The sequence below is a fragment of the Branchiostoma floridae genome, chromosome 1 (genome assembly GCF_000003815.2).
Source record: "Branchiostoma floridae strain S238N-H82 chromosome 1, Bfl_VNyyK, whole genome shotgun sequence".
Taxonomy (NCBI): domain Eukaryota; kingdom Metazoa; phylum Chordata; class Leptocardii; order Amphioxiformes; family Branchiostomatidae; genus Branchiostoma; species Branchiostoma floridae.
The window spans coordinates 28560147-28573733 of record NC_049979.1 but is presented as its reverse complement, the minus strand read 5'-3'; the positions used below and the strand labels follow the sequence as shown (position 1 = coordinate 28573733).

Genomic DNA, 13587 nt, shown 5'->3' with positions numbered 1-13587 from the left:
CTTGTAGACACAACCGCAATGTTTATGCATACTACATCGTCAGAGAAAACGACAACAACAATAATAACAACAACAACAACAACAACAAAAATAACAACAGCAACATCTGTAACGTCCGAAACAACAATGTCAGAAGTCTTTACAAATGGCACGGCGACATCACAAACTAAAAAGGAGGCATCTGGAAAAACAGGAAAAGCATTTTCAAAAGGGCTATATATCATAGTAGGTTCAGCAGTAGCGGGGGTTGCATTTGTTGTGATATTTCTCGTGGCTTCATTATGCTACGGAATCAGACGAAGAATGAAAAATGAAAACAGAGATAACGGCATGATTACAGGACGATCGGCAGACCGTGCTAACTTTCCTCAATCCCTTTCCAGCTTTCCAAGCCTTTCAGTGACAGAAATTATAGAGTTACGCTTCCAATGTAATCCGCAAGGGGCGCGTCGGCCCGAGAACATGCCCCAGAGGAATGAAATAGACAATGGCCAACAAACGGCTACAACAAACGCGTACGCCCAAATTAATGAAGAAGAGGAGTACAATCCTCAACACCACACCTACTGGGAAATAAAAGATGAAGACACTAACGTGCATTTCAAAATAAATTACAAAGACGCTTCACCTGGAAAGAACACAAATCCAATCTCTCCTGTTCCCCTTTCCAGCTTATCAGAAATTTCCGTGATGGAAAACATACACTACCAGTGTAATCCGCAAGGTGCGCATCAGTCCGAAGACATGCCTCATGGCCATGAAATAGACAATGAACAAACCCCACAAACGGCTACAACAAACGCGTACGCCCAAATTAACGAAGAGGACGAGTACAATCCACAACACCATACCTACTGGGAAATAAAAGAAGAAGACGTGAATTGCGAAATAAAAGACAAAGACGCTTCATCTGGAAAGAACCAAAATCCAATCTGTACCCTTTCCAGCTTTCCAGAAATTTTCGTGACGGAAAACATACACTACCAATGTAATCCGCAAGGTGCGCATCAGTCCGAAGACATGCCTCATGGCCATGAAATAGACAATGGGCAAACCCCAAAAACTCGTACAACAAACGCGTACGCCCAAATTAACGAAGAGGACGAGTACAATCCACAACACCATACCTACTGGGAAATAAAAGAAGAAGACGTGAATTGTGAAATAAAAGACAAAGACGCTTCATGTAGAAAGAACCAAAAGCCAATGTCTCTAGATCTTCTTCCCCTTTGCAGCTTTCCAGAAATTTTCGTGACGGAAAACATACACTACCAATGTAATCCGCAAGGTGCGCATCAGTCTGAAGACATGCCCCGCGACCAGGACCATGAAATAGGTCATGAGCAAACCCCACAAAAGGCTATAACAAACGCGTACGCCCATAATAAAGAAGAGGACAAGTACAATCCACAACGCCATACCAATCAGGAAATAAAAGACGAAGACACTGTTTCTGGACAGGGCGCACATGACATTCCCTCAAGTGAAACAATTAGTCGCCCAAAAAATCAAGAAGACGGTTTCACAAGTGATGACGGACAAACGGAGGACAGCAGTCATGCGTATGAGAACGACGAAGTGTTATAGTGATAACGGTAAAGCGGCTGATGTCAGACTGATACGGTGGCCGAGAAGTACAAACGATAAAGCGGTTGATGTCAGACTGATACGGTGGCCTAGAAGTACAAACGATAGAACGGTTGACCTCAGACTAATACGGTGGCCTAGAAGTACAAACGATAAAGCGGTTGACCTCATACTGATACGGTGGCCGAGAAGTACAAACGATAGAGCGGTTGAACTCAGACTGATACGGTGGCCGAGAAGTACAAACGATAGAACGGTTGAACTCAGACTCATACGGTGGCCTGTAAATACGAAGTTATTTTTTAAATAAGCCTTCAATTTTAAAACTAGAGTTCGGTGACCTCACACCTCAATGCAATTGATTTTATGAAATTTACACACATTTACATTATTTATTCATTGTGATGCTTACCATCAACTACTAGTAACTAACACATGTCAGAAATGTTACATTATTTATCATTTTAATGGTTTTGTCTATGACGAGCTGGAATTGAGACCATTATTAATCTATCACACAAATTTGTTGAAAGCTAGGAGGTAGGAATTCCGTTTTTATTGTTTAAGCAGATTACTATTATCGATATTTGTACAAATGATCAATTAAGCATTGTTATATTGTATTGTTTTGTATTGTATTGTATTGTATTGTATTGTGTTGCATTGTGAGATTGAAAGATTGTATTGTATTATAGACGTAAAGTACAGACAGCATTGTACAATGTAAACGCATCTCCACTTCTGGTTGTAATTCACCTATATGTTGCGTAAAGTTGTGATTTTCCAAAATATCACTGTAACGGTTATCAATGTCCACATGGTGTTTATTAAATGGCGAAGATTTTAGAGAAAACGCAGCATGTTTGTCTTGTGATTTTCATGTTCTTTTTCATGAAATTGAAAACTATCATAGGATCAACACGTAATATAGTATAGCCCAGCAAACGTTTTTTTTTAAATTTATGTGTCACTGCAATCAAATTTTCTTTTTAATTTATGTGAAAAGTGCCACATACAAAGAACATACTAGTATAGGTTAATTATAAGGTAGTCCTATAGTTCTTTTGAGGTCATAGGAGCAGTGGGTTGTTATCCACTGTGTCTTGGATACGGTATTGGTTCAGGCGAAGCCCATCCCTCTCCTTCCATCGCATTTTACCTCCCCAACCGAAGTCAGGTACCCATTTTTACACATGGCTGGGGCAAGGAAAGCCGTGTGCGCAAAGTGCCTTTCCCTAGGACACGTGGTATGTCATGAGATTCCAACCCAGGACTCCGAGTTTTGGGTCAAACACCCTAACCATTACACCCTAGCCATAACATTAAAACGAAACCATGACATAAAAAACAAGTTTTGAAAGTGCATAAATCTTTTATTCTTGGAAATAGCACACTATAATCACAATGATATCTTTCTTGAAATGTAAAGCCAATGGCAACAAGCATACTATTAGTCATTATTGGAAATTATGCTGACTGTTCACAATTTGCTTCGCTTATGCATTTATAACGCAGGATTTGGCATACTCTAACACATTTATGGCATGAATATGAAGTTACCATAACTTTTGATTGACATCGTTGTTTCATCACTGTTCTTGTCAATTTCACATCGTCTTTCTTTTGAACTTTGACGGAGACCTAGATCGCAGTACGTCACTCGCCCCGCCCCATAGGCGTTGCCAAAAACTCATGGCTTCTGCTATACATCCGGGCAATTTGAATTTGATCTCTGGGAATCGTACCATGGGAAACCCATACTCTAGACTTGAAAACAAAGCCCCTGGGAAAATGGGGCGATGTTTATGGAAATCTAGGGATGATCCTAGAGATAGTGTGTGTTGATAATTATTGCTCTTCAATTCTAAATCCTCAGCTATTGCACAGGTCTGATCATGATTTGTAGAATGACGTTCGCGCCACACAGAAGCTCGGAGTCCGGCGCGTTTAGTTCCGACAGCGCCACGGCCTTCTCTATCTCCGTATCAGCAGTGTAGCGGGACTTGGTGAAGTTTTTTCTGCCGGCGACAGCTCGCAGAATTTGGTCGTTGTCCACCAGGCTACGGTAGCACAAGTGTAGAAAAAGAACGGAGAAATTTGCCAGTTTAATGATACTCAAGATCCATCAAAATGTTTACTCAATCCGGATTGCTAACGCTAGTTCAACTTTATACATTGCACTTGAAAGCAAGGTATGTAGGGAATTCAAGTCGACGGGTGGTGGTTTCAACTTGCAATATTTTCCCAATTTTGCAGTTTGAAACCACCGTCTGTACATGTCCACCTAGTATCCCTAAATACCCTGTTCCTAAAAACAACGGATATTGGTAACCCTGCGGATATAGATGAAGGAGTCAAGCAAAGCATTGCGTACAATACTATAGTTATACTTGAGGATTTTTAAAGGTACAAATGTTTGATTCACACGCATCCCAATGGCACAACTGAAACTCAAGTTGAAGACCCATATTTTCATCCAGGTCAGACTCACGGTATAATCCCCACCTAGCGATTTGACTACGAGTTGCAGCAGTTAATACGAAAACAGGCAAAAATTCACGTGATTTATTTGTCGCCACACTTGTTAGTTCACCTTTATCCACAAGGTAACCCATGGTCCATTTTTTTCTTCATTTGGAGACACCATGAACCTCATTGGGGATATCATGTTCACGGACGGCGATTTCAAACTGTAACATTTTAGTTCTGTAGTTTGATATTCTAGTAATGGCAGATATAGGTTACCCCAATATTTGAAAATATCACAGTTGGATATAACAACGGAGATAGGTTAACCCGCGGATATTGGTGAAATAAGGTTGTATACCAACTACACAAACCTGATGTAGAATTCGATGGGACGGCACTGGTCTAGGATCAGGTTAGCCTGCAGTACCGCTCGGAATTCGTCGAAGTTGGTGGCGCCTTTGGGAAAAATCTTCAACTCCCAGTCCCACACTGTCTGAGGGTACGCCGACGCTCGTGTCTGCATATTCATATAGAATAGCAGTAAATTCACACGCCAAGTACCTACGAAAGTCGCAAGGACCGGCCGTAACAAAAGGACATACTAGTATGTGTATCTTTTGGTACTAACCTCCTGAAACTATCAATTACAGGGGAAATTCTTGTGTTTTGTTTTTCAAAATCAGATAAGAATTATAGAGCGCGCTGATGTATAATAATCCATAGAATTTACTTGCAGTGGCTTTAACTATTTTTGTATGATAGTGTAACTAAATGCTTTACGTTTGGGACCGCATGTGTAAGCAGCGACACCTATACTGCAGTACAATATGAACCATTACTGCTAGAATTGTCCGCTGAAGAAGGTGACAGACAGCAACCGTAACGTCGTTGTGAATAAAAACACATGGTCGTATACAATTTTGCTAGTCAATTACTTACCAGCCTGATAAATATATTCTCGGAAATTGCAGTCAATCTTACCAAACAAATATAATGCCATCGATTACCTGGAATCGTGAGGTGAGTTCACAGTTCTTGGCGAGTTCGTGGAAGCCCCTGATGACGACACGGTGGTTCCACCCCAGAGCGGTGTAGTTCCGCAGGAGGTAGTTGGACGTACGGAAGTCCTTATTGGCTGCGCGGCCGGTCAGGGGAAGGCAGTGGAACTTGTAGGCCTAACATGGGGAACAGATAAGTTAGGATAGAACTGAAGTGGCGTCGTGGTGAGGTGTTTGGTCCAGAGGTGCTGGGTTCGAATCGCCTAATAATGGCACAAATGTTGTACCTATACACTCTCTTGCTTCACTCAGGCCTAAATGGGTACAACAGGGTGCCAAAGGTCGCCAGCAATGAAAATTGTGAAAACTAAAAAAAAAAGACAAAATCGTAATTTGAAAAACAGCAAACTAGTCGCCAACAGGCACGATAACAATCCTCTTTTATAATAACCTTTGTTTTCTACATTGTCTTTCTTTTAAATTCTGTGGTGACTCGATTTCCAATAACGTTATCTTGTATTTATTTTGGGTCGAAACTGCATGAGGATATGGATGTGACATTCCTGGCACTGACATTTTGTTTGAAGAGGTCATGTATTTTACCTGTGTGTTGCACGTCAGTGTAAACGCAAGGGGGAAATTGGTGAAAAATTCGCAAAGTAACCGCAATAACTTGTAACTAACAGGTGTTGCCAGAGAAACACGCGGGGTACACGTGACATGCACGTGGGAGACACATGGTATACAAGTGGGATACATGTGAAATACACGTGAGGTACACGTGGGCATCACGTGACATTCACGCCTTACCTGTAGCAGTAGCGTGACGAACAGATGTGGGAACTGGTGCACCAGTTTACTCATCTCCACCTCGCACAGTTGCTCGGGCGCCATCATCGGGAAGCGAATGTGCTGCAGCAGTACCTTCAGCCGGACCTCCAGGTTCTCCCGCCGCTCGGGGTGACCAGTCGCGTTCAGCCAGCGTTCTACCGCCCGGAACAGCTCAAACTCGTCCTTGATCCTGAAAAAACAGTCCAGAATAAAATTCTATCAGGACAAATACAAAGTCGATGCAAGTAATGCTCTGCGTTACGTATACGTACTCCCAAACAGCCGGGAAGTCCTTTAGTACCTAACGAAACCATAGCATTTACAGCACAAGAGATACGAAAAACAAAAGTTCTCCTGCGGTACCAATCTAAAACACCAGAGGGCTCAAAATCTAACTTGGCATTCAGTGTACACATATTGAGACACACAGACACACCAAAAATGATATTTCTATTTTTCATGGAGGTAAAACAAAATACATCAAAATACATACACATTAATTTACAGCACCGGAAACACTGAACTATGATCTGCAAGTCCAAACTAAATCGCTAGGAGCGCTGTACCTTAGATCCGAGCTGCAGAGGAACTCCACCAGCTGTTCCTGGTCCAGGTTGGTCCACTCCTGCTCCCACTCGTCAGAGGACATGATGTCATCCATGCGCCCTGCCAGGGACTGCACGCATGCGCCAATCAGGGCCTTGTGGTAGCATTTAGTGGCGTATTGGAACCACACGTGGAATACCTGCAATAAAATGAAATTAATGGATTGCTCCACACTACCTTCAAGGTCATATCATGATATGGATTGCTGATCATATCAGCTGATCATATATTCTATCGACACAACATAAACTGCTCCAAGTATAAATGTCTAATCTCAGCATAAAAGACTGTTGTAGCGATTCCTGCTACATTATGTACATGGGTTCCTCATTTGCAAGTTATGTCTAATAATGTCTATATTTACTTAATTTTTTAAGTGACCCAATAATGAAATTCCAATCCTTTACCACTATAGAACATAGTGTTTTCATAAGTCTCCAAATTAGGCCTCATTTAAATAGTTCATATCTATCGATATAACTGTCGATATCTGTTACATATGTCACATATTTGAGAGTTCTGTCATGGAATGCAGTGGATTTCTAAACTTTCCTCACAAATCAGTCATTGACGTATATAACTAGCATATGATTATACAAATCATCACTTAAGAAATCTACATAACAAACATCATGACAATCCACCATCCCCTTCTTGAGATCTTTTTCTTTCAAAGTCTGAAACAGAGTCACCCCTGCAGTTGAAAGAAAACCGATAGGGGGCCAAAACCTAAACTGATATGAAGGCTGGGATTTGAGGATTGTTTAAAATACCACAACCATTAACGCCCCAGAGTTCGACAGAGAAAAACTTTTAAGCTGGTGTGTTACGCCGAAGGGCGGTTATACCGACTATATAGATACAGATACAGAAAAAAAGGTTACCTCTTTGAGCTGCAGTTTGGGAATGATCTGCTTGACGGCGTGCTTGATGCAGACCTGCCTCAGGTCGGCCACGTTGTACTTGTCTGCCAACACCAGCACAGGCAGGGTGTTCTCTCTGTTCAACACCACGTGACATCCGTACAGGAACTTCAGAAAGCGCGGGAACACCTCGATACACTCGTACGGCTCGATCAACTCCACCTCCTGATGGGGAAATATAAAAAATATCGTCAAATATGGACTAATATTAGTGATGATATCAGAAATGCATATGCTTTTGAGCACATTGTAACAGAACTAGTTACATGCCAACATGTTTACGCTATTATTGTAAAAAATAAAGACTAAACAAACGCTTGCTTTGGAAAGATACCGTCAAGGAAATATACCCTCAATAAAATCATAATTATCAAAAGACTTTAACATGGGTTGAGAGTTTTGGATGAATGGGTGTGGCACAAGAATTGATGACGCAAGCGGTGCTCGTGACTACAAGCAAATGTAGATTTAAATGCTTTTTAGGTTCTTTTTTTCCAAAGCAAAACATGAATAACAGCCGGCGTTTCGGTGACCGTCTGCCACATTCCTCAATACTTTACGTTTGGTACCACATTGTTAGCAGCGACACCTAGCTGCAGCGTGGTATAGTACCAGTCAGAAATGCCGTCAGGAAGGTGACAGTCACTTTGTCACGGGCGGCTATGATTTAAGTCTAGGTTGTGAATATAGAAACTTGTTATCCAACGATTTTCCTACCTGGTAAAATTATTCACGGGGAAATTCTTTACATATGAAATTCATCCAATTGTTATACATAAAACATTTATCCTTGAAAACATTTATGAAAAATTACTGTCCAGAAATTGTACGGTTTCTTTTCTAAACGCCGAAATCATGGACAATACATCTTGCCAATTACGGCGGCCATTTTGAATTTCCTGGGGTCACTGGGTTTACGCACCAAAACGAGACTTCGGTTGGTGCTCTCTACCCATCAACCTTATAGTAGACATTTTATAAGCACTCATTTCATAAAAAAATAAAAGTGGTGTTGACGCTGAACTTGGCATTACTGTTGTATGATATCTAGAATTTAAAGAAATAAAAAAATGTACAGTACAATTAGATTCGGAAATTGGGGAAGGGGGCTCAATGTCAATACCTGGTTCCTTTCGTCGAAGATAAACGTTGAGGAAGACGCTATGGCACTGTCGAACGAACATTCCGAGAAGTCGTCGTCAGAATCGTCCGAACTTTCGCATGAAAAACACAGCTCCTCCAGGGCTTTCTTGTCCTATTGATTTCGAAAAATGTTGTATTCTTGTCACCTTTTTTAAAATTCTATAAACTATTGCAAAAATATTGATGTCTTGTAGGCATTGCTAAGTCTAAGCTATCAACGAAAATACGTTTTTCGATTCTAGACTGCTTTGCAAAATAGGCGCTTTCACACTTCCAAGTACGCATGTGCAGCGACAGGAATTATGGGTAATATGTCAAAGGTAAAGGCCCCTTACTTGCAAACAGTTCTCGTGTTGATCCTGTCGCCATTTTCTATTTTCATAACAATGTCCAGATGTGCTTTCTTTATGTCTTAGGGGCCTTCATCTTTGACATATTACCCACATTTTTTGTTGCTGCACATGCGTAGTCGGAAGTATGAAAGAGCTACGTGTACGAGTACTTATGAGCCTGATTACGTCACTTCCGTATCCTGTAGATCACGCATGCGTTATGACTCAAGCAACATTTAGTTTCAAAATGCGAGCTCGAAGAGGGAACCAAGATACAACAAACTAGATCTGACAGGCAATTCTACAGACAAAAATAAGCTTGTTACAACCTCGCAGAAGTAAATCTCGCCAGGGCCACTTTTGCCGCGCGCCATATTGACCGGCTGCACGGTTCTAATTGGCCGTGACCTCCGCTCTGGAACGGGAGGCGCTCCGTCGGCCCGACCCCTCTCTGTCCTCTGTCTAGGAATGTCCGCCATGTTGTCAACCCCGCTAACTTCATCTTGACAATCATAAAACACCTGCGAGTTGGATTCTTCAACAAAATGATATACCTGTATAATGAGAGAGAAAATCCTCTCTCACCACCACGGTACGTCACTGTGCGTCACTCATTTAATCAAAAATTCAAAATAACGGCCTTATAAGGACAGTTACGTTCTTTAAAACGTCAATCATTTTGCAAAATTCAAAATAACGGCCTGATAGGGACAGTTATGCTGTTTGAACTAACTATGGTTAGCTTGTAGCAAATAAACAGCTGCGATGAACTAGCGAAGAAAGCAAGATGTGGAAAGACATGCAAAACGGATTCTTAAAGGATTTTCCGACCTTTCTGATATCTTTCCCGTCTTCAACGCAGCCACCCACCGCCCCTTCTGTAAGCCCACCCTCTGCCTCGGGCTAGTATAGAAAACATATGACAATCAAAATAAATTTCCCTTCCAAAAACTAAGACTTGAATGACGAAAAATTTGAAATGATTTCATAGTATGCGAAATGCATGTTGGTGTGACCTCACTAAGAAAAGGTATAGGGCAAACACCACAGTTAAGGCTGACCATGGCAAACCATGTTAAAATACACTTAAACAAGGTTTCATAAAAGTTCTAAATCCGAATTTCAATCTTAGATTTTCTTAAAAACCAGAATATCACTAGGGTCCTTTTTCCATTCAACCAAAGTGAAGAAAACAAGAGGATTATCCTGCTCAAAATCCGCGAGAAAAACTTGCTCTATCTTAAGAAATCTCACCTTTGACCCCAGGTTTTCTCATGTATACATCCGCCGGACCCAACAACTAAAATCTGTCCTTTCGACATTTGCTGAGCTGAGCGAATTTCCAAGAAAAATGACAAGCTTCGGCCCTCCCTGTTTCTGCATTCCCCCAAAGTATCCACATTTTGACAAAATTCAAAAGAAAAGGAGGATTTTCAAGGATTTCACTGTAGCTAGGGACTATTTGATCCCTCCTTTGAGCAACTCAACTGTGACGTCTGCCCTGCACGTCCTGTGTCTGTGAGGCGGTTCTCGCACCTGGTAGAGGCAGGTATACCTCCGCTCGTCCACTATAGAGGACAGAGAGGTGTCCTGGTAGCTGTCGTCAGCTTCAAACACAGGTAGAGCCTGGCGCATCACAATATACAGCACAAACACACAAACATGAACTATCTGTGATGTGACACCAAGCCACTACTGTAGTACTGCATGGACAGATGCCTAGTAGGTGAGTAGAATAGAAGTCATGAACACATGGAAGTGAAAAGAGCTATAGAAGCGGGACAAGACTTTAGAAGTGCTATACTTTAAGGGTTAGTGATACAAGATGGCGAATTTTTGTTTATGGAAATGTTATTCGATCTACTGTATTGAACATTGATTGAGAAGAATAAGTGATGACGTTAGTTCACCTTTATCCGCGGGGTAACCTTTATCCATCGCTTTACAAAAAACGTGTACATGTATTTAAGGATAAGAAGGGCGGTTCCTAAATACAATGTTTTCAAAATACTGCAGTTTGAAAATACCTTGTTTTGAAAACAACGGATATAGATTACCCTGCGGATAAAGGTGAACTACACGGAAAGACACAAGTAGTTCGTAGACGTCGAGCAACGACGAAAAAATCTTTGCGTATGGATGATCACTTTGTCCTTTTTTGTTTCTACTTTTGGGTTACTGCGAACGAAACCTTTTCTCCTGGACTACTGGCGCCTCCCGTGGGACAATCTGTCAGTAGAACGCCCCCTGGCGACATGGCTAGAATTGCAGCGATCTCTTCGTCCGCGTCCAGGTCGGAGGCGGTCGGTTTGAGGGTCTCGGCGTCACTGGACGTGGCGGACGACCCGAGGTACATGTCTTCGGCCTCGGCCTAGAGACAAATGTTTCCAGTAAAAAAGACCGCGAAAACTACTGTTCCGTCTTACTCATGTAGGCGATCGGGAAGGATGGCAAACGGAAACGGAAGTGGGGTATACCACGGGACAGAAGAAAAGGAGGGGTGTTTTGAAAACCGACTGTGTTACTGCTAACTATTATTTAGTCACGTTATTTATCTACAACTATGTCAAATCTACTATACGGATTATGTTTATTATATCATTGCAAGTTCAGCGTGAACACCACTTATAGAACAAAGTACTCGCCTTTTTAGGTACGAGTACAAAGCAGCGGACAAAAATCGCCGCTGTGTTCGGTATTATTTGTTCAGTAGATGCTACTGAAATGTGTACAGGGATAATACCAGTAGAAATTATAATGTTATAAAAGTTTTGCACGTTCGTCTTGGATGATAATATATGCGTATATACCTGCATTGTCTAGCTCGTTCCGTCTGCTTTTAAAATCTGACAAGACTTCCGTATATAGATAACTTACTGTGGTATAAAATCTCTTTTTTTTTGTACTGTACACAACAAATTTTCCCGCCACCCTGACTTACCTTTCTCGCGGAGTCCGACCACTCGCCACTCAACATCCTATCAAAGACGTCACTAGACCTGATGAGAACCATCTTGTGGGCGTGGTATGTGATGTCACCTACTCGCAACTTTACGTCACTCATGGAGGGATTGTTGAAAAACTTGGTGTAGTCCGTCAGGGCCTGACGTTCGTCTCCGTAACACAGGGTACCGTCCTGATCGTCAAACGTCTCGGAGATGGCGGAGTCAGCGGCCGTGGAAGGGCGAGACTGCGTACCGTTGACTTCAGCAGTAGACGGGCTGGTGGAGTCAGACGTCGCCATGGCAATTTTTGAAACTTCAACTTGTTTTAGATGGAAACTTCCTTCACATAGTCTGTTGTCTTCCAGCACAGACCGGTTTCATTACCAGCAACACTGGGAAAAAAGAAGACAATCGTACCAATAATTCTGACATTAAGAGCAAATTATTTGTCACTATTTTGTACTATATATGATAACCGTCATTGAGACGCCACTACATTTTTATTTCTCACACTGTCACAGTCTGTTTTGCAACAAAAAATCTTTATTATCTGATTTGCAATATTCTCTGTAATAATTCAAACTAATTCGTTCACTGGAATCGCTGTTTAATGCATTCATATACATGTGAGGCTAGGATGATGTTATAGATTTTTTTCTGTTACTGTAAAAAGTATGTTGTGTTGTATTTGCTAAAGTTGCCATTTTAACGCTAAAACTAAATTAATTCTGCCAGTTTCACATCATGGTATAGCTGGCTGCAACGTTGTTACAGTATGTACGTATACTTGAGTATAACGTTATTTGGATAAGTATGTATTTGAAATAAACCGAATTCAAAAAGGAACTTCAACGTCAACGCTATTAAACCGTTTGCCATGTCCCTGTCACATGCCATGGGCGACCTCTCACATCGTTTAACACACATATGGGAGGACTCGAGCGGCTATTTTTAAACTGACTTTGAAACGACACATTCTCTTTAAGTCGCTTCTTTTGGTTTGTATTTTGTAAAGATTTCCAGTCATATTTTGAGAGTTTCAAATGTTTTTGAGAGAAGAATCACCGTTATTGTTCAGAGAAGAATTTGCATTATCGTACTCCTTGGAGTGTTGTCACCAAGTCAAACAGATCTCGCAATTCCACGCGAGAAGTCGTGTCGTCGTCACAAGCAGTAGCTGTTTGTAATACTAGCGAGCGGTCTATCAAAAGTATAAACAAAAGATTTTGTTTCAAAGCTAACGTTTCACAGCAGCCTTGGGTGTTGGCTGGGGTTGTGTAATAATGTTACGATCTTGATATCTGCTCGCGACATTTGAGCATTGCCAGCGGTTGTGCACGTTTCTACCGGCGTGTTCCATGTCCATTTTTAGCCATATAGACTGTGCTGTCATCGCCTAAGCATCCGTCGCATAGCGTGCCCAACAAGATGCATCTTTTACTCGATAACAGATACATTTAGTACCAAACCCTGAAGGAATTCAGACTTACCTTGAATATGAATTCCAGTATAAGTTTCTTGAGTGCAAAGTTAGACGCCCGGCTACATAGAATGTAACGTAATATTCCACTGCCGAAGTCCTGCAAACGCTACCGACCGTTAAAACCAACCACGCCGCGCCTGAAGCTCCGCTGACATGCCGATCGTATTTTCGAAGGCCGCTGACCCACTCCGCAGCTGGGCCACAGATAAACACAATCCGCTGCGCTGGAAGAACTTATAAGGGAGTAGTACACGGGACAAGCCCTCTTGG

At 41.7% G+C, this 13587-nt stretch overlaps 1 protein-coding gene across 9 annotated transcripts; it reads right to left on the bottom strand.

Annotated features, from left to right (window-relative positions):
* Nucleotides 1-2939: 2939 nt before the first annotated feature.
* Nucleotides 2940-13587, bottom strand: LOC118425115 (galectin-3-binding protein-like). 9 transcript variants are annotated; one of them, XM_035833936.1, is made up of 13 exons: nucleotides 13325-13587; nucleotides 11831-12226; nucleotides 11081-11260; nucleotides 10378-10515; nucleotides 9721-9792; nucleotides 9219-9443; nucleotides 8538-8669; nucleotides 7376-7579; nucleotides 6452-6630; nucleotides 5865-6075; nucleotides 5064-5231; nucleotides 4428-4573; nucleotides 2940-3647 (listed from the first exon to the last, which is right to left on the bottom strand). In XM_035833936.1, exons 2-13 carry the CDS (start codon nucleotides 12131-12133, stop codon nucleotides 3464-3466), a joined length of 2142 nt encoding a protein of 713 aa, XP_035689829.1. In that variant the 5' UTR covers nucleotides 12134-12226; nucleotides 13325-13587; the 3' UTR covers nucleotides 2940-3463. The 9 variants fall into 9 exon arrangements, with proteins under 9 accessions (XP_035689829.1, XP_035689835.1, XP_035689842.1 ...); XM_035833942.1 differs by having other exon boundaries at nucleotides 10426-10515; nucleotides 13325-13585; XM_035833949.1 differs by lacking the exon at nucleotides 10378-10515 and having other exon boundaries at nucleotides 13325-13584.

Excerpts from the sequence above, each read along its gene's own strand:
- LOC118425115 (XM_035833936.1), bottom strand. The coding sequence starts at position 12,133 with ATGGCGACGTCTGACTCCACCAGCCCGTCTACTGCTGAAGTCAACGGT. Across the intron at positions 11,261-11,830 it reads GGTCGGACTCCGCGAGAAAG|GCCGAGGCCGAAGACATGTA; the intron begins GTAAGTCAGGGT and ends ATTTGTCTCTAG. Across the intron at positions 9,444-9,720 it reads ACGGGAAAGATATCAGAAAG|GTATATCATTTTGTTGAAGA; the intron begins GTCGGAAAATCC and ends CTCATTATACAG.